General features: G+C 37.0%; 1 protein-coding gene across 3 annotated transcripts in view; it reads right to left on the reverse strand.

Moving 5' to 3' along the window:
- The window catches only part of LOC135126778 (protein scalloped), a 91,720-nt gene extending 70,872 nt beyond the window's left edge, over positions 1-20,848 (reverse strand). Inside the window, exon 1 of one of the 3 annotated variants that reach the window (XM_064052916.1) lies at positions 20,402-20,848. In XM_064052916.1, coding sequence (XP_063908986.1) covers positions 20,402-20,411 — 10 coding nt within the window. In that variant the 5' untranslated portion in view covers positions 20,412-20,848. The remainder of the gene's footprint in view (positions 1-20,401) is intronic. The other 2 variants (XM_064052919.1, XM_064052917.1) reach the window with 2 other exon arrangements.
- Between the last annotated feature and the right edge of the window lie 1,079 nt (positions 20,849-21,927).

Below are 21,927 nucleotides of genomic sequence, written 5' to 3' on the forward strand. Positions count from 1 at the left end.
TGCAAATATGTAATCAGATAAAATTTATTCAATTTTCTGTGAGAAAATTTTCAGTATATAGATATTAGTTCATATTTATACATCATATAGACAAAACAAGTAATCACCCCTTGGATACATGGCGCAATTAAGATGATTTTATTATAGTCATTCTTATAAAAAGTACATATTTTAGGTAAATTTGGATCAATTTAAGGCAAGAATTTATAAAATTTTATAGATACATAAAATGACGTCAATACACTGTATAAGAATATGGACTTTTACTTTCATTAGACGCGACGAAAATAGATGACACTAGTGTAAAAAAAATATTTGTTCAGGTCTATTCAAACGACCCACGATTTCATGGTCAAGGATGACTCGATTGCATTTTCTCTTGGCGCATAAAAGTTTCACTTGTTCTATCTATCTTATTATCAGCCAGCACTTTGTGGTTGACTTTACCCAAACTGTTAAAAGCATATTAACTTACGTATATTAAAACATGAGAAGAATGGTTAGAGAAAGGAAACTCGAATGACAAACAGGAATTTTGAAGACACGAAATGTCGCAGAAAGGTAACGTTAGCCCATCTATTGTACTGTCAAACGGGGTACTTGAATTTTTTAAAAAGTAATCTACGTTAACTTTAATCAACGAACATTTATCACGATTGTTTCAATAATTACGTCAAACTTTAAAATGAGTAGTTACAAAGTGCAAAAAATAACTTTCATTAATAATATTAAAGTACTCAGTAGTCAATTACTATCTTGTCATAAATAAATTTTGCCTTATTTAACTTTATATACCTTTTTAGAATAATTTTTGATGACCAAGAACGTTCAAGTGATGCAAGGATAAATTCATGTACATAATTTATTTAAAGGAGATCCAAATTAATTTAATTGATTCCGAGTATACCAGAAAAGGTCAAATCAAATTAAGTAACTCCAATGCAATACACATTCCCATCTTTACACCTTTTGTATCTTTATCTAGATGTCAACCTGCTGTTTGTATGCATGATCAACTACGTCATTGATAACGATAAGATTCCAGGAAGTAAGAAACTGAATAATCGATTGTATATGGATGTCATGTTCACTTTAACGAAACGGAAATCTTTATGAAGACAAAATAATTACTTGCGATTGTATTAACAATACAAGCTTTATATTGCCATTTGCTTGTACCTCATTTCGTTGGTACACTTGATCTGATTAATATAAATCTTAGAAGTACAACCTTAATAATTGAAAAGGCGTAGCAAAGATAATCACTGTACGACCTTCATTTATTTAGCCTATTGTAAACCAGCTGTCATTTAAAAAAGAGGGTTATTCAACCAGTGATTCTAACCCTAGTTTTGTTAAAAGAGCACGACATTTACGCAACATTTGTTCATTATCGTGTCTATCATCTTATTTACCTTCCTTTGTGCTCCACACAATAAAAAGTCAGTTTTTCACATACAAGAAATAAATTTTCAGAAAACCCAAACAGGTGGTATTACTAATTCCAACATCGGATATTCCCGCTTTTTTCATCAGGGATTTTTCAACGAATCCCAGCTTTTGTAGTCGCCGCTTCGTGGGAAACCGAAATAACTCCAAGGTAAAACACCACATCCTCATCTCCGACCATTCCGTTTTGGTGTATGTACGAGTAAATTTTAAAAATTTCAACTTCCACGCTCATCATCTATATTCCTCCAAAGCACAAAATGTGCACAGTTCCACAAACCGTGGATGACCGGTTTTATTGTTCTTTGCACAGGTGCGTGATGGTCACACTGATGGTCAATAAACAAGACTGATTCAAGTTATTTTCTGCTCGACCATCTTCCGGTCCCATCATGCAGCGAAATGGTTTGTTACCTAACAAAGAACCCGTTTTTCTACTGTCGGAACTTATTTATTCGCCATTGGCGAGATCGCAGTCTAAATGTCAGTAAAGTTCATGGGTTGTTTCCAACACTGTCTTACCTACTTACCAGACCGACGCAGGTTTTGTGTAGGTGCGTTTTATGTTATTGGGTCAGTTCGCGTAGAATATTTGGAAAGTTCACTTAGACTAATTCAAAGTTGCAATGATTTATATACGTGCATGTGGTGTCACAACAGTGAATTCTTGGTATTTTTAATTTAATTTATTCTTCGTTCTGAACTTTCCCAACCCGACATGAAAAGATTTGCTAAAATAATTTCGCTCTTATGATGATGCGACCCGTAAATGAAACCTTAAATATGTAACAATTTTACGTTCATAGTCGTCCGGGTAGTCCATTACTACAGTATGCTTGTGATCAGCATCAAACTAAGACAAGATTTTTATTCAACTTTAAAAAAAAAACGTGTCCCTGCGATTCCCAATCACGAAAAAATTCTTTGCATATCCGGAAGCAAGATTTAAAATACAATATATCCTACACCTTGAACACCTTACCTTACAAAATAATTTGAGAACAGAAACTCTTGAAATTAAAATCATAAATTTATTTGAATCGAAGACCTTTCCACCCGTCAAATATTAGCCAACGAAAAATAGAACAAAATCTGAATTTGGTTAAGATTCGCTGCAACGGTCGGCAATCCCCACTTTATCGCAAATCGAGATGATTCCTACACTAACTGTGTTATGAGATGATGGTCTTGAAATGACTGAAGTGATTATCATCAAATATAGCTAAGAATCATCCTTGCTTTCAACAAAAAAAAAAAAAAAAAAACGACAGAGGCTTCAAATAACACTCATGCGTCGAGGGTTAAAAATATGGAAAAATTATCATTTTTGCGTATGTAACCCGGAAAACAGTGTGCTCAAAAAAAACCGGAAACGTTACGATGAAAACCAAATTTATGATACTCTTAAATATATGTTTTACTTTCCGAGCGCAACATCTAAGAAAATATCGGGCGATTAACTACTTTCACGTTTTCTGGACGTTTCATCACCCCTATAGTACGACAAAACTGGCCTTCGTTTCCGTGTGTCTGTCTGTCGTAAAAAATAAAATTCGTAAAATTAAATTTTATAATGTGTCTAAGAATGTCAATTTGTTTGTTTGTACTTCGCGGGCGAGGGAAGTTCTATCTAAATAATTATTAAATAAAGACCATTTTTATGTAAGTGGAATAATTTGAACAATCAACTGAGATCACTCCCTCTGTGTTTGTATTACCAGATTAAGCTTTGTTTTTGTCGCAACCGAAAGTGAAATGGAAACTAATCAATCCACTATGACTCATCTTCCCAATTAACAAATCGAGTCATTAACTCCTAACAATGTACGTTTATGTCACCCACAGTTTCGCCAAAAATCTCTTCAACTTTCTCTTTCGACCATGCGAAATAATGGCGCTAGTCCATTTCGGAATTAAAATTGATTAGATTTCAAGCCGAAACGAACGGATTTGTAATTAATCACGAGACGATTTCACGGACATTAAGATACAATACAAATAAGGTAGAATGGGTATAACCAGTGGATGTTATGTGTTTTATTTGTATGGAGGAAGCGTTCGCGTTTACGGAAATTGTAAAAGAAGTCGTTAGCGCACGACTGTGTTCAATATTTTTGAGTTGACTTTACAGACGTTCAGTAATAAAACCAAACAGGCGTATTTTTAGTGCGGTAAAATCGGCGTATATTATTAAACTCTGTATGTTTTGTAAATCTATAAATAAAAATCAAACACTTGCGCACTTAAATTAAAACGAACATTAAAATGAATCAAACCGATTTGATTTTTTTCTATCCTAATAAAAAAGCCCACAGCTTTCACCTCTTTAATTGCAACATAAATTCATTTAAATATTACCGTAATATCCGCGCATGAACAAGTATGAATCTTCCTTTAATTAAAATATGAGTTCCTCTGTAGAACAAGATTTCTAATTCTAAAATCTTAAACAAAAAGAAATTGTTCAGTACGGTCTAGTGGACATAGGTCAAGAAGTCGAGATGTTTTACGGCCTGTGTAATGTGCACTAGCGTCCGATTGCAGTAATTTCCATGTATAAAAATTGTCATTCAGCACTATCTAGCGCGACTCTAATAACAATTTTAATGGATAATACACCTTCATTAAAGGTAGCGACCGTAAAAACACCGTAAAAACGTTTTAATCGACTATTAAATTTTATGCATAAACCGATAAGGCAAAAATCGTATTATTCGGAGAATTCCTCAAAACCACATTACTCAATTCATACACGATTTCATTACTAAATTTAACGTAAAATGAATAAAATCCGGACTTAATGGGTGGACATAAAATGACGATCAAAATATCTCGCGGTCATTTCAAAGACTAACCAAACGTACACGAGTACCAGCTACAGAAACAACACATAAACAGCTCAGCACTGTCAGTGACATTCACCTAATTTCTAAATAATTTTTGTTCGAGAAAACGTGTGTATAAGCCACCGCAAAGTTGAAAAAAACAAACGGTCACACCCATCATCAATGGTAGGTACAAGTTTTGATAATTGTCGATTCTGAGAAGTCTTATGACAATGTATCATTATTGAACAAATAAACGTCTAATCTCGACAAGATAAATTATTTTTAACAATTACGTCAAGATAAGATGTGTACAAAAATTATTAATTACCTAATTCGTTATCGTTGTATTGTTGTTTTTTTTTTTTTGGTAGATGGATCATAAAATATAAGGTGACAAAAAGCATGGGCATTATGTTACTGCTAAAAGCATGCCATCCTGAACAAACCGTACGTGTGCGTTCACCATTGGTCAGTCCGTATTACTACAGTCGTTTTTGAAGGACTGCAGATAAATGTCAAATATATTAAAAATATCAAAGACGATGAAGTAAAATTCAAATGATTTTTTATTTTTCAAATTTGCCAGAAATCGGATTCATCTAGAGTGGGATACATTATGAGTATGAGTTATAGTGATAGCAAGTTTCCGTTATAAGATATAATCAGCACCCACTGTATTATTTTATTAAAAAAAAAAAAAAACAATAAACATATAATATAATTATTATATAAACATATTTTGAAATGTTGGGCCATCCCTAGATGCGTATGTGTATAAACGTATTAATCCGTTTGTTCATAATGATTTTAGATAAGTTATTAAAATAACAAATCCTGGTAACTTCAAACAACGTACAAAATACATGAAATATAAACAAGACGATTTTTTTGCAGTGCATAAGTTTAAAAACGTTTATCATATTATACACAGCACATTTAAATGAAAAGGGGCCACCCTAAATAACTCAACTGTTTTATTTTGGAAAAAATTTAAAAATACATATTTCAAAAATCAATGAAATTGTTCCTGTTTAAAATAAAAAAAAAAAATATGTCGAAGGTTATTTCAACAAGATTCCCTTCGCTCCTGAAATACAGTCCAACAAATCCCGCTGCTTTGAAAAATTAGAAAATATGATTTTGCGAACGTTTATTTGTGATAACCTCTAAACATTAAAACAAATATAGATAACACCAGTAACAGTGTAAGAAACTAAATGACACCCTATATTTTTTTGTTTGTCTATGACGACCAACTTTTCTTCTTTTTTTTCAATGACATCCTATACTCGAGATTCTCGTAATTAATTTTTTGAATCCATTAATGCATCATACTTTAATCACCCATACTTCGCCACTGTCTATACTTTCTCCACATTATGTTACGAAAAAACACTCTATTAACTTGTTTATATATTTGGTCTGGAATGAAAAACATTAATGCATTGATAAAGCGCTAGGCTACGCCTGTATTTCTAGTAAGTTTTCCCATTTGAAAATGTTCCGATCAACATTTCACCATAGACGCGTTTGTCAATTCCGACATGTGCAGTCTAATACCAATAATAAAACAATGGGGTGTACTGTTCTTGCGTTGATCAATAAAAAATATAGATATTAGTAGTGTAACAAATAAAAAACTCATGCGACAATCGAACGTGCGGGATATTTCCAAAGTCACATACGAGTACTGTAAGTAATAAATCGACGAATAACCTTGTAAGAGCTCCGCTTCTACTACTATAAAAGGTTGCTACACAATTTCGAAGGCGGCTTTATAAACCACAAATAGGAGAGTATGTTATTTTATAAAATTTAAATCCTACCTACTATGAAAAATTTTGAGAAGAGGTCAACACATTGTTGACGAGGATGATTAGGCAAATTGTGGTTAGCGTTTTATCATTTAAAATCTGTCTGTCTGTGTCAATTTTAATTAGACAGACAAAGCACAGATCTATTTTTTCGTACACTGGAGATTACGAAACGTCAAGAAACAATAGCCAGTTGCTCGATGGACCCTATTACAATATTTCCTTAGTTCACGCTCAGGAAGTATAAATAACGTTTATTTGCTTGACTAAACATGAATACGACATGTGATATTGCTTTACTAAACATGAACATGACATGTGATATTGTTGTACTGTTAAAATAATGTTGCCAACATGTGTTGTATGGTACCTCCCTTTAACTGTTAATTAATTTTCCAACAAACATTTTAGATTTATAATGACGAATTAATTTAATTCAATATTAATTAGCTTTAATTTTATAAAATGTTAAAATGAGCTCCACAGACTTCCATGCAGTGGTAAAGCCTGAATTCAAATGCACAGTGAGCAAAGTTTCTAGAATAACTTGCTGACACACGTTCCCTTAATTCTTCCAAAAATTCTTGTATAACTATGTCAAGAAGTTACTTAAAAATAATACTTAAAAAAAAAACAAATGGCGTCAGATTTGGTGATCTGCCTGGCCATTCTAGAGGACCTCTTTTAGGAATCCACTGCCTCGACAAATCATATAGTCATACAACAAAACTGAGCAATCATCAACTCCTGTCTAAGGTCATATCTCGTTTGTGATACCTGGAATGCCTTAATTCCTCGTCTTAACTCCGGTCTAAACTGATAAGAACATCTATAGTAAATTTTACATTAAATTTTAGCTGTCTCTTTTTAAATTCCAATTTTAAATTTATGCAAATAGAAACAAACGTGAAACTAAGTAGGTTTTGCAATTTCAAATGTAAAATCTTTTATACAATTTTGATTTTTTTCCAAAAATCTGGATGTCTAGGTTGAAAACGCATTACAGATTCACACACCAAAGTGCAGGAGTATCTTATTTTATAAAATTAAAATAACATTACCGTCGTAATTTTTGGAGATGACGTCATCCAATTGATAGTGGAGATGATTAGCCAAATTTGTGTAATTTGGCCAATCATTCCAAATATACATACAAAATTTGACAACAATCGGTCCAGTGGTTTCATAGATTATCTGTCTAATAAAAATCCGGACAGACGGCAGACAGACAGACAGACGCGCAGATAGACAGCTTGGTGGTGCTAAGAGGGCAACGTGACAAGATCAAGTCTAACATCAAATGTGTCGCCTTCAAAATTAAAATTGACCTATTTTTGGATTTTTCTCAAAATAAAACAAGTGTGGCTCAATTTCCTTGAAATGTCCTGCAGATGCGTGGACATTTTTTTTGTTTCAAAACTTCAAAAAAATTGGATAGATTTTTTGACATTTTACTTGAGCAGTTCTAAAACATGAGAGCCCCTACCAAACAACAAGCAATACCTCCCCTTCGGGTCTATTTTTTAACAAAAAAATATTGATTAATTTGCCGTACCTGTAGCTATGGAAGGATATCGCAACAAGGTGGCAAAAAGAAGGGACAAGGAAGAAAAAGAAGGGAAACGAAAAAACCAAACTTGAAATCCTTCGCGTCACAAGAAAACATGGATACCTATCTGGAAAATTCCATCTGTAAATTCCGTGACATAACCTAAATAGTGTTCAGAGAAAAGTTTTTTTTAAGTTGCTTTATTAATCCCAGAACCTAAACCCGTTGTGCTTGCACACCACCGCCTCAACAAATTTAGGCAAGAATTCAAATACCACTTGCGTGTTTAATAAGTGCAGGGTGTTTAGCATCAAGACAAATAGATCCATCGATTAGCCTAAGTGTAATTTTCCAGTCAGCATTTACGACATTCGGCAAACAAACGAATCGCCGATAGAATTTATTTTCATCGAATCTAAAATTAAGCCGAGAACGACTGCAGTCTTGAAGATCGGCGACGTTGCACTCCAACGAGCGTTCTCACCAAGACACGGCCTCAGCTACTTCCACATATATCCTCCTCTGTTTCATTTGTACCCGATTATATTTAGATGTGAGATTTATACCGCAGACGACACAATTTTGTCCGTTGCCAATAAAACAAGTCTCGTTTCTCGTTACCGAAGCGAAAAAGAGTGAATGTTTTGTAAAAGAAAAACCTCGCGACCAGCATCTTACCAAGAATCTGCGACGAGGAAACGCGCGGAATATGCGGCTCGGCCGATAAATAATAGGGCTTAGCAATGTCCCACGTTTGGGGTGATTCGTGCGAGGAAAAAGATTTGAATATTTCGCACTTACTCATCTTTTTGTTTCATTGTTATCTTCATGTGAACTCTCGGCATTCTACTCACAACTAACATATGAAGATCGGCAAATAGATCACAAGATCACATAAGTGACACTATTTACATTGCCGATTTTTAAAGAATCAGTTTTAGTTTTACTTCCGACTAGTTAGTTAAGGAATAGGGTAGTTTTGAGACGAAATATCTAATTTCATCTGTGTGAGCAACTTGTAAAATACGAAGATACGGGTTACTCGGTTCCGTCAATGGATCGTCTGTCCGTCCATCTGTGTGTTAGTGATTTTATTAGACAAATAATTTCAAAAAATACGAAACTGATTGCTATTAAATTTTCTGTGTGGATTGCCACGTAAATCGCACAATGTTTACCAAAATATATTTACCCGTTTTTTCCAAAAAATTTATGACGTCATCTCAAAAGATTATTAAATAAATGTTTACTTACACTTTTCTTATATGCTTTCAGTTTTTACAGTTGCTTATTTTTCGCTAACTATTTTTGAATGTAAAAATATTTTATGGTCTATTAGTGTCATTTAGGCCAAGCTCCATTGTAAAAAATAACCCGTACTGTTTTAAAATTTACATAAATCTCAGGGTTGTCTTCAAGGAAGTCGTTCACTTCAGTCACTCACATTCATAACAGAGTGGCGCAGATTCGGCAATCATTAAGCCGAAAGCGTAAAGCCAAAATTTGGTTATTCAAAAAATTAATAATGAGGTCATCTCAAGATTGCGTTCAATAAATTTCACTTGAAGTGTAATTTTATGCCAGTAGTTTAACAACCGATTCTTATTGTGAACCTGCACTAGATAAAGAACTTGTTTAAGCTTTTGGTGAGCCACTGACACCGACTTCGTTGTTGCAGAATCTCAACCAAATTTTATTTATTCACTCCCTCCAGAAATTTTATGGCGTTATCTGAAAAAAATTAATTACAAAAAAAAATTATAATCTGCATTGAAAAAAATTCTCAGATGCATGGGGTATTGAATGTGCTACCGAAGCCAAGGTGGCGAATAACTTCCTAGATTTTTTCTAATTGACAACAATAGGATTACCCAAAGTAAAAAAAAAATAATAACGCAAAAGTGATCACAGCAAATATGAAGACACAAACAAATGGCTCTGGAATTAAGATTTGGTTACAAGTAATACATAAACAAGATGGTTAAGTTTTTCAACGATTTGAAGAATCAATTTTCTGATTCGATGAAGTTGTTTTTAGGCGTAACAATAATTGACGCCAGACTGCGACGAATGTTTATTATAAATAAGTAAATCACTGACTTTCATTGTAAATCGCTGAACAAGTAACTAAACACTTTTACTTAGAAATTTCGCAGTTTATTTTAAAAACAGCACATGATTAAAGAAAATCTTATAACGGTGTTTTAATAATAATAATAATTACTATTATGATTTTCTTATTGCCGCCCAACAGTAAAACTCATTTAGGATTTTTCTTCCACTTGGGAAAGTTCGAAGGTAAAATTTGTAATGGTAACGTTTTGCTGCTACGCTTGAATGAAGACGAAAAAGTTGCGATACAAACATTAGCAGGTGCAATAATTAGGCATTAATTAACCCAAATGTGCAACAATCAGTCATTTCTTTATATACCGGTCGCTGAAAATTTGTTGAGTTTCTTGCTGCTTATTGCAACATTTTTAATTTATTTTTAGTCAGGTGCCAACAACATTAATAGATGTATCTGATCGAGTCAAATGGCTGTCTACACTTCAACGAATTTAAATAAAAAATAGTTATTGCTTCTCTACTCTTCCAAAAGGTTGAATATTAATACGTTGTGATGAATATTCATTACAAAGATTTTACATAAAATAAACAGCGGAAATGAGGTTGAACAAGGCAGGGAAGAACTTTGTAATGTTCTGATTGATCATATGATTACTGTTCTACGCCTGTAACTTTAAGGTTTTTTTGCAATTGATTGAAAAATTAAAAAAAATATTTTCTGTTTTTAAATCTGATCCTCCAAATTTTTTAATGGAAAATATACCAGTGTGGGTATCGTTGGTGATTTAAAAGCGACGGTACGGTTTTGAGATTTTATTTCGTTGTTTACTGTTCGAGGGTGTCAGGGAGAAGCAGGAAGGGTGTTTAAAATGGTACACAGGTAAGCTCGGATTTGAAGAGGTGGAAGTAGGTAAAGAAGGGTTTAGAAAGTTCCAGAAGCGAAAAGAGAAAGTATGAAGAAGTGTAGGGCAGGTAGACGAAGGATAGGAAATATTTACATTTATACAAATATTACAAATGCCCTCAGGTAGAACACCTGATTTTGTGGGAACGGTTGTTCCTACAGTACCCCCCTGCTAGTGTTTTTTTTTTTTATGAAAAACCGCTTTGCAGGCGCTCAGGGAAGCGCACCCGTCTTCCTGACCTCGTGGTCCTCGTCGTTGTGGAAGCTGGCATCTCGTCGTCGTCGTGGGGTTGATCTGCGAAGGGCGCTGGTTCGTCTGTTGTGGGCGTCGTCCTCGTAGTGTCGCGGCCAAACTCTGACGTGGGCGTGTCGTCACTGAGTATGTACGCGGGTTTGAGCCGATCTATTGAAACGGTGACATCTCGACCTTTGATGTTGACGACGAACGTTTTCGCCGATCGCCTTACGACTCTGTACGGACCGTCGTATGGCTGTTGAAGCGGCTGCTTGGGACCGTCGTGGCGTACAAAAACTTGTTCGGACGTGGCGAGATCTTTAAAAATGAAGGTCTTCTTTGCTCCATGTCGTGTTCCCTCACATGGCTTCAAGTTACGCACGTGTTGACGTAACTCTTTGACGAAGTTTGGGGTGCTGTTGTCTGCGCTGTTTTCGTCGCGTGGGATGCCTAGGAATTCACCGGGCAGGCGGAGAGGTTGGCCATATACGAGCTCCGCGGAGGAACCCTGGAAGTCTTCTTTCCATGCTGCTCGAATGCCGAGCATGACGGTGGATAGGGCTTCAGTCCAGCGATTATTCTGGTGGCACATGATTGCCGCTTTTAACTGTCGGTGTAGGCGTTCAACCATTCCGTTGGCTGAGGGGTGGTACGCTGTAGTTCTCAAATGAGTGGTTCCTAATAAACAATTTAGTTGTTTAAATAGGTACGACTCGAATTGTCTACCTTGGTCGGTGGTTACACGTAGCGGAGTGCCGAATCGTGCGATCCATGTGTCGTAAAAAGCTCGTGCCACGGTTGCTGCTTCCTGGTCGCTAATGGGTACGGCTTCTGGCCAGCGGGTGTACCGATCTACCATGGTAAGGCAGTAACGATAACCCTCTGAGTGTGGCATAATTACTATGTCCAAGTGCACGTGCTCAAACCTCGCTGATGGTGGCGAGAATGTACCGATGGGCGAAGAGACATGGCGTGAGATTTTCGAACGCTGACACTCTACGCAGTTGCGGGCCCATTCTCGACAATCTGATTTGACCGATGGCCAGACGTAACGTTGCGTCACCAGTTTTACGGTGGCTTTAACGCCTGGATGGGATAGACGATGAATCGACTCGAATGCAGCTCGGCGAAATGACTCGGTGACGTAAGGACGCGCTGTTCGCGTGGAGACGTCGCAGAGTACCGATACGTCGCAGCCTGGGATTCGTACCAGTTTGAGCTGCAGGCCTGTATTACCTGTTCGAAATCTCTCGAGTTCCTCATCCTGCTGTTGTGCTGCTGCCAGAGCTTGGAAATAAATCGAGGTTTCCACAGCCTCGATGCGAGAAAGAGTATCTGCGACAACATTTTCGTTCCCTGCTATGTGGCGAATGTCAGTCGTGAATTGACTGATGAAGTCCAGGTGTCGTATTTGGCGGGGCGAGGACTCGGTATTCTTCTTCTGAAAGGCATACGTGATTGGCTTGTGGTCTGTGTAGATGGTGAAAGACCGCGCCTCTACCATATGCCTAAAATGTTTGACTGCGAGATAAATGGCTAGTAGTTCTCGATCATAAGCCCCGTAGTTTGACTCGGTGGGACTCAGTTTTTTGGAAAAGAAGTCCAACGGTTGCCAGTGACCGTCGACCTTCTGCTGGAGGACTGCTCCGACGGCGAAATCTGACGCGTCCGAAAAAATAGCTAATGGTGCGTTTGGCTCGGGATGTGCCAATAATGTGGCTCCGGCGAGGCTCTCTTTGCACGCCTCGAATGCGGCCACCGTTGCTGGTGTCCAGTTGACCGGAGTTTTTCCTTTGACGTTGCCCTGGAGGAGGTCGTTCAAAGGTGCTTGCGTCTCTGCCGCCTTAGGTAGGAATCTTCTGAAAAAATTCAACATACCCAAGAACTGACGCAACTTTTTTATTGTATTTGGCTGCGGGAAGCTGCGGATTGCTTCGACCTTTTCTGGAAGTGGACGTGTACCTGCGCCGGAAACGAGATATCCTAAAAATTTGACCTCTGGCTGGCCGAAGACGCATTTCATGGGATTGATAACGACGCCGTACTCTCTCAAACGCTGAAACACAGTTTCCAAGTGCTGGAGGTGTTCTTCTGGTGATGCGGATGCGACGAGGATGTCGTCGATGTATGCATAGCAAAAATCGAGACCCTGCAACACCTCGTCCATGAATCGCTGGAACGTCTGCGCTGCGTTACGTAAGCCGAACGTCATGAATTGAAATTCAAACAAGCCGAATGGGGTGGTAATGGCAGTCTTCGGAACGTCTTCTTCTGCGACCGGGATCTGGTTGAATGCGCGTACCAGATCGATCGTTGAAAATATGATTTTGCCGTGTAAGGATTGCGCAAAATCTTGGATGTGCCTCACCGGGTACCTGTCGGGGCAGGTTCTCGCGTTGAGGGCACGATAATCTCCGCATGGCCTCCATTCGTCGCCCTTTTTGGGCACCATGTGAAGCGGTGAAGACCATGAACTTTGGGAAGGGCGGGCGATTCCTAGCTGGACCATGGCGTCGACTTCTTTTCTTGCTGCCTGGAGTCGGTCGGGCGCGAGTCTTCGGGGACGTTGCGCAATGGGAGGGCCCGGCGTGGTTACGATGTGGTGGCGGGTGGAATGTTTCACCGCCTTAGGGGTTCCGTCTGGACGTGTGACATCGGGAAACCGTTGGAGGAGTTCGTGGAACGGTGAACTTCCGGCGATGGTTTTTACGGACGGGATCTCACACTCAGTCACCTCTCCGATGGAAGTGAGTTGGGTAATTTGATCGTGTAGTCGCTGGTTTCTTATGTCCACCAGGAGTCCGTAGTGAGCCAGGAAGTCGGCTCCGATAATGGGTTTCACCACGTCCGCGACAACAAATCTCCACGTAAAATCGCGTCGTAAGCCTAAATTCAACGACAACGTGATTGTTCCGTACGTTGCGATGACGGTGCCGTTTGCCGCGGAAAGTTCATATGCGGACTTTGTACGCGGTTTTGGTAGCAGGGCATGCGGGAACACACACAGATCGGCGCCGGTGTCGATGAGGAATTTTTTACCTGTTGTCCTCTCGGTGACGAATAAACGGCTCGATGTTGTTGTAGGGGTGGTGGGGCAGGCGTCAATGGCCGTCTTTAACGACTGCCCTCGGCGTTTCCCGCCGACAGGGAACTGTACCTACACGGCTTGTCGCATCTTCTTGACGTGTCGCCGAAACGCCAGTGGTAATAGCAAATACCGCTGTCGCCTTTCGTTCGATGACGGGATCCCGATCGCGAACGCGAACGCGACGATGTCTCTGGCCGCGAGTCTGAAGGCGAACGGTTCTGGGGCTGCGATATTTGGGAGATCTCAATTGCAGCAAACTTTTGCAAGACGGCCGCCAAGGTGCGTTCCACTCCGTCTATCCTCGATTGCTCCTGGGTCGATGACGGGGTTGCGGGTGATATGGTTGTCTCGGCTATTTTACCCAGGTTACCATAAGCTTCCGCAACGGAGTCCGCGATCTCGGCTCTCTTATCCAGCGTGAGGTCCTTGTGCGCGGCCAGCAGCGCTTGCATGTGTGTGGGCAAGCGTCTCATCCACAGCGTCTGTAGGACCTCTTCTGGGAACTCCGTCCCGGCGAGAACTCGTAGGTGGCGGAGGAACTGTGTGGGTTTGCGGTCCCCAAGTGGACCGTTCTCCAGGAGGCGGCGCGTGTTTTCTTCCTTTGATGGCCCCATCCGTTTGATTAATTCGCGTTTTAGCAGTTCGTATGTCCGCTCACTTTTGGGCTTTAGGAGTACATCGCGTATCTCGACCGCGTATTTCGCATCCAGGGCGCCGACCGCGTAACTAAATTTAGTGCTTTCTTGCGTAATGCCCGACCCTTCAAAACCACTTTCAAGTAACAGGAACCATAATTCCGGATCCTGGGGCAAAAACGGTGGAACTTTTACGGCAACGCGATCGACTGACGGGCTATTTGTATCGTTTGGCGCCATTGTTTTTGATTTTCTCTCGAAATTCCGCACTCTACTCGTCGCGATCACTGGTAATACTCACGTTTTTTTCTTCTTTCAATCACGTCGGGGTCACCAGTTGTGGGTATCGTTGGTGATTTAAAAGCGACGGTACGGTTTTGAGATTTTATTTCGTTGTTTACTGTTCGAGGGTGTCAGGGAGAAGCAGGAAGGGTGTTTAAAATGGTACACAGGTAAGCTCGGATTTGAAGAGGTGGAAGTAGGTAAAGAAGGGTTTAGAAAGTTCCAGAAGCGAAAAGAGAAAGTATGAAGAAGTGTAGGGCAGGTAGACGAAGGATAGGAAATATTTACATTTATACAAATATTACAAATGCCCTCAGGTAGAACACCTGATTTTGTGGGAACGGTTGTTCCTACACCAGAAATATCCAACAAAATAATTTATTTTCAAACGCAAACTTAATAAGGCGCACATGGGGTGCGATTTTGTTTCTCGATCGAAAAAAACCCGTTAGCGATAAAATCTCGTTTGCTGATTGGTTGAGATGCTACATTTCTGTCACATTTCTCGATTCTGTCACGAAATCAAGTCTTCATGCAGCGATCTTTTATCGATAGCTCTGAGTAAAGTGATAAATTTTGGAGACATAACCTCGAAATTTATGTCAAAATAGAAGTTCAAAATCGTAATTCTGAGTTATAAGTTCTTAAAATTAGGGTAATTGTAAACTTTTGAGCAATTGATAAGCTTATATGCAAAGAATAAATGCAAACTTTTGCATTTAAAACCTACGTAATGACATTTATTTTATCGCTTCGATCGAGAAACAAAATCGCACCCATGAACACTTATTTCTTTTCATTTGTGTGAAAAAAAAAAAAAGCTGCCTTTCGAAATTACTCTTTCTGCCATGTTCAACTGACATAATGTACTACACAGCATATGTATGAATTTTATGGCAGCCTGAGAGGTATAAAAGATTAATATATAAAAAAGCAATTGAAACTGCAGTCTTCGCATATCCACAATTTAAGATGAGAAGTTCTTTCAAGGCTCGCTTAATACTAAATACGTAAGTGCATACATCGAAACATATGAATACAATGTGATTTCTTATATTACATTTTAATTTTGTTAGAAACTTGATAAAATGATGCAATTTTACAGATACCGAGATCCACATTTCTAGTTTGTTTGTGGTATCAACATAATGTATACCATCTTGCCATCAGTGTTTTCGTTCATAGTAATTATTTTTTTACTGGCACATCACATTAGTTACATTACAAATGATGACAAAAACAAACCATTTGCTCGTTATAATTTTAAATACGAATTCAATCTCTTCATACCAAAGAAATTTAACCACAGAATCAATCAATCAATGAAATCAATTTTATTCGAGTCGTAAATTAACAATTTCAATAAATTGAATTACTTGGTTACCTTTCATTTGCAAAAAATATTACCGCACAAATATGAAATCTCCGCAAAATTGCCTTATGTTTTTGGTGAACATTTGTGCAATTCCGAAAAAAATAATTAAAAATATATATCTAAGAAAACTGCGCACGTCCAATGTTTTATTAAAGAAATTATTAAATCTATTATCTTATAAGAAAAATGACAAAGTTCGGTTGCTTTTCCTCCAGACGATACAAGAGGAAAATTAAGATTAACCTTCTGCTAAACTATAAAAACCGAAACAGGAAGCTTGAAAAATATTTACAATGTTCCTTCGTAATTTTTAACACTGTTTTTAAAGGAAGATATTAAAAAACGTTTACAACTCAGAAGAATCCGAGTTAGCTACACTCAAGAAAAAATCTGCCAGTGTATGTATGCCCAATTGCGTCATAACTATGTGCAGTACTAATTACCGCAAAAAGCCAATTAGCAATCTCGATCATTTTCAACGATTTATTTCTAGATATATAACCTTTCTACTCGCCTGATTCTCGTCGAGTGCTGTTTTGCACATCATGACTGTAGTATCTATGGACAGTGATGTGTGGAATTAAGAAGTCGCATCAAAACGACTGCAATATAAAAACAGAAATTGAATTTTATCATATTTTACTTCTCAAACGTAAATTAAGGAAGGATTGTCATAGGATCTGCTTGGCGATTGGCTAATTTCATGTTACTGGACGTGTCATAACGCCTAGAACATAAAAAGTATGTCTGCCGTTCCTGGTGACAAATAATCTTCGAAACTACTAAACGAATTGTTAGGTGTGTTCTAGGAAAATCGTGTAGATGGTAAAACACTGACCAAAATTTCTGTCATTATCTCCACCATCATTCTTTCAAATTTATGTAGCTAACAAAATTCTGTTCAGTGAATCCTAACAAATTTCATATAATAATATGCTGCTATACTTGTACTTTACTAGCCCGGCTTAATTTTGTTCGTACGTATCTAGATGTTGAGAAAAAATTCAAAATTTTACAATTTCACTTAGAAAATACAACTTGCAATCATTTTAAAGATCCCATAAATATGATCAATTGATAATAAAAATTTATGTCTTTCTTTCCTGCAAAATCTTGATGACGACACCATAATATTGCACCCACATTTGTTGAACCAACACACGAAAAGGGTGTGATAATGAGCCCCTTATTAAGAACTTCAAGCAACTGCGGAAATACTGCTATTAAAGCCTTTTTAAATAATAGAGTAAACCCAACATGTCGAAAAACCATCATTCGCACGATTAAATACAGATTAATTACAAATGTGAGGACACTATCTACATAAACATAATACAGATAAAGTAGTTTAGTCTAGTTATTACGTTAACTTCACTTTGTTGTAAAAAAATACGACCAAATTCTTGTCAATATTTTAGGTCAGAAAACCTTGTTGTCTATTTGTATACATACATTTATGTGTTGAAAAGTTTTGTTCAATGTCAACAAATGTAATAAAGTACGCATTTTACAGTACAATTTAAATTATTGTATTGTGCTGATCTTGAATTAACTTCAACATTTTGAAAACTTGTTGCAATAATTCTACTGTTTTTCTCTAAAATACCAAAATTATTTCATCAATTAATTCACTTATCTATAATAAACTTGCTGCAATCATCATAATTAAAAATATATACAACTGATTTTACATTGCTTCATATTTCACAAACGCAGAAGAATCGGTGTGAATTAACCCGAACCAAAACCCACAACCGACCTGTTTTATTTGACCATATGCAGTCACTACCAGTGCTATGCATTTAAAGTATTAATTATCACAATAAATCACGACTTTATCATTTATTCCAACGATTTACAATGCTTTGCTGCTCGTTTCTATTTCATACAACATTAAATTGGGCAAATTTCGATTTTCGCGCCAATTATTTAAATGGTCAAGAAAATCAAAAAACGAAACAGTGTATGTACTGGCTGAAATTCGTATTCGTAACCGCAAAACGGTGGCAATAGCCAAAGTATATTCGTTTATTGTTACGAAGAATAGGCGATTTTATCATCCGCCGAGTCCGTCGGAAATTTGCCCTAAGGGATTTATGAGTGATTACAAATAACCTCAACATAATACACAAAATCGGCACAATGAAGAAATTATATGCAGAAAAATTAAGTCAGGAGCCACCGACTGATAATGATATTAATTAAACAAATTGCATTGATAAACGACTAATGTAGACCCATTATATTTTGTACATTTCAGATAGCATTTACCCCGAAAAATTTTGAGATGACGTCATCAACTTTTTAGAGTGGATGAATAAATAAATTTTGAACGAGTTACCCTGTTTGCGACAAATTTAAAATGTTTGTAGAAGTTTAGACATTTGTAGTTGAAAGTTACAATGTAAAAAAATCTAAACGTATAAGATGCAAAATAACCAATACCTCTATAATTATTATGTACAGACGACAGGCGGCGAAAACGGGAGACCTACTTCTTCATACTGTAGGAGTTATAAAACGTCGAGAAAACAAAAAATTAGCCACTCGCCAAATGGACGGTATTACGATAAATACTTCCCAAATGTACGCTCGGAAAGTAAAAATATATGATACAATACTCTTTTTTTACATTATATTGGCAATAAATTCAATTGTTGCCCAGATTTTCAGAACTTAATAAGTGGAAGGTGAAAGTCTGTTCATTTCTATAAAAACTTAGAACTCAAAAACTCTCGAAATAAAAATGAAAACATTAGTAATTACAGCATATATTTTTCATTACAGATATTAATGAAAAACATAGTGCAATTCTTGCAACAATTTGTAACAAACTGTAGCATACTGAAAAAAAATTGTAATGTAATATCTAATTTAAGCGGAATTATTATAGTCTAAAGCAGATCATCGATTGAGAACGCAACATATATTATATAGAGTCGATCATGAGCATTCAAACAATAATAATTAAGGAATTATCTTTTATAGAAACCTGCGAATTGGCAGCGTATCCTTTCTAGGCCCCTCTAAGTCTGCGGGCCATTTTCAATGGGGGCGTATTGCTTTATATAGATATATACAATTCATCAGAAACGTATGTTGTCTACGAAAAATATTTCATAAAAATACGTACAGATTTTTTCCAAAATAACATTTCAACTTTCACAGAAAAAATAGCTATTTAACTTTTTTTGTAATAACGTCAAGAATTTTTTTATACAAAATAAATTTTAATAAGTAAAGAGTTTGGAGTCCTAAAAACGTAATTGTCAATCAAAAAATTGACGGTGTAGAAATTCTTTTAGCGTAGGCATAGAAAAAAATTAAGTCCTTAATGAAAATCATATGCTGATATTTAGTTGTTCTAATAAAAATAATTGCATAACCTATCCTATCCGGTTACGTCAAGAAAGTAAAATTATCAAATTCGTTGCTTAGCCGAGTGCCATAAAGACAGTTTTTCTTGGCAAAATGGAAAATACGAAAATGATTGGTTGTAGCATGCGACATTTTTTTATACTTTGTCTATTAATAACAACCAAAGTTGACTCTCGGGGAAAAGTTGTCGTAGTTTTGAAATTAAATATTTACTAAGAAAAACAACAGGGGAAAGTTCAATTAGTCAATGCATGTTCTTAAAATAGGAACAGACTGAGTAATATGGTTATACTAATTTTTATTATTAGCAATATGCAAAATTTGCGGTGGAAGTTTTTACCGATGGTCTGTTTTATTAAATAAAAATAAATAGACAAACAAAACAGATTTTAGTTTGCAAAAAAAAAATGCAATCAAAATGACTGTGTTAATTATGACCGTGTGTAATCACTGTTGCAATTATACCTTTGAATATCACAATAAACACAATTACCAATTACAATTTTACGTTATTCGAACGATTTATAATTCTGCTCGCGTGTCCGTCAAATGCTATTTTGCACAAAATCAAAGTGGGCGAATTCCAATTTTCGCATAAATTGCTCCTCTGATAGCAAAAATGTCTGAATGACAGTGATGTGTGAAATCAAAAAGTTGCTGCCTGAACATCGTGGTATAATAAAACTTTTCCGCACATAAAACAAAACATTAAAACAATTCCTTTTTCCATCAGTTTTTGCAAGTTTAGGCTTAGCGCGCCAGCAATGTTTGAAAACTGCAAACAGTGTCAATACCTAAGTACATCCCCGTTTGTTGTTACGAAGAACAGGTGGTTATAATCCAGGAATCCGTCGGAAATCGGCACAGTCACCAGGAAAATCACTGCCGCAACGGACTCATGATTAATTACAAGCAACCCCCGTGTATCACACAAAATCGGCACAATAACACTGTCCAATAGCCGCTGGCGGTTGTTGTAAACAAAGTGGCGAGACAGCGATTAACAACAAACGGCGGAATCGCGTCCAGCAAGCGCACAACATCGTCCAGCACAATTTCACAATTCACTTTAATCCCGATCGATATAATCGACGTTTAAATAAATTTTTCCGGGCGATTTTCGACAATTTGTCGAATTTGTGTTCGAAATTGAAGCGAGACCGAAACCCGCCGACGATGTCAGTCGTCACAAGTTCGTAACAGCAAGCATGACAAGTATGTAAAGTATTGGAGGAATTGTGGACACATTGCTCACATTCTAACGGATATTTAGCCTAAAACACTGCATAAACTGTATGAAAACTGGCCTTAAACTGATAAGTACTCACCAAAAATATTAGTGCGGGGCGTCTCGCCGATTCTTAGGATAATTAGGACGGATTTTGGTCCGTAAATATGAGGAGTTTGGCTGTTATTGGAATGCCAGGAATGGTACAAAGAATCTAGACAACGCAACGACTACAGCGCACCTGAAACGCGCATGGTAAGCGTTCTAAAGCCAGGTTTCTTCCACGTCTCTCCGCTCACCGGACGATTATAAATAAAGAATGGGGGAATTCAAGCCGGCGACATCTGCTATCAGGAGGACTAACATTCAGCACAAATAAGAAATTTCCTGTAAACATCACATTCGAACCATTAAAATACTCCCTTTAATTTTAACTACATACTCGTATTCTTCCTCTATTTGATGTCAATATTACCCTGTCTGGTATTAGCTATTAGTCCTATTATCATGAATATCATGTAGCTTAAAATCTCTCATCCTTAATTTCTATTTTTAAAATGGCATTCCTGTCGTGTTTAGGTGCAGTCAGTGAGATACTACAGCGAAATTCAAACGTAAGTGTATAACTGGGTGCCTACTTTACAAAAGAAAGACTCGTTCGAGCACCTTTCGAGTTTCATCTTATCTCAGCAACTGAATAGTTACAATACGGAAGAGTAGTTATAATATCACAAGACCATAAAAAATAAATCGAAAATACTAACTAATTTAACGATACGTATTATCTGAAACACCACAGGACCGCAGGTCGAATGTGTTTCTAATAATGCGTCGAGTTAAGAGGTTAGTATTTTCGATTTATTTTTTAATGGCCGAGTGGTATTCGTTACGTTTATATAATGAATGTCATATTTTATTTCTTTATTATTTATAAAAATTGAACGTACAATTATTATAATAGACATCGTGTGCATTCAAATGTTCCTGCTGGTGCAAGGAAGAAGTAGGATGGTCCTGATGTCGACGGAGTATCTGAATTGTTTTGAATCTGATTTATGATTTTAGCGTGTTGTTGTTCGCTAGGTAAGGTTT

The sequence above is a fragment of the Zophobas morio genome, unplaced genomic scaffold, assembly GCF_036711695.1.
Source record: "Zophobas morio isolate AGI-343-1 ecotype UQ-CSIRO unplaced genomic scaffold, CSIRO_AGI_Zmor_V1 ptg000011l, whole genome shotgun sequence".
NCBI lineage: Eukaryota > Metazoa > Arthropoda > Insecta > Coleoptera > Tenebrionidae > Zophobas > Zophobas morio.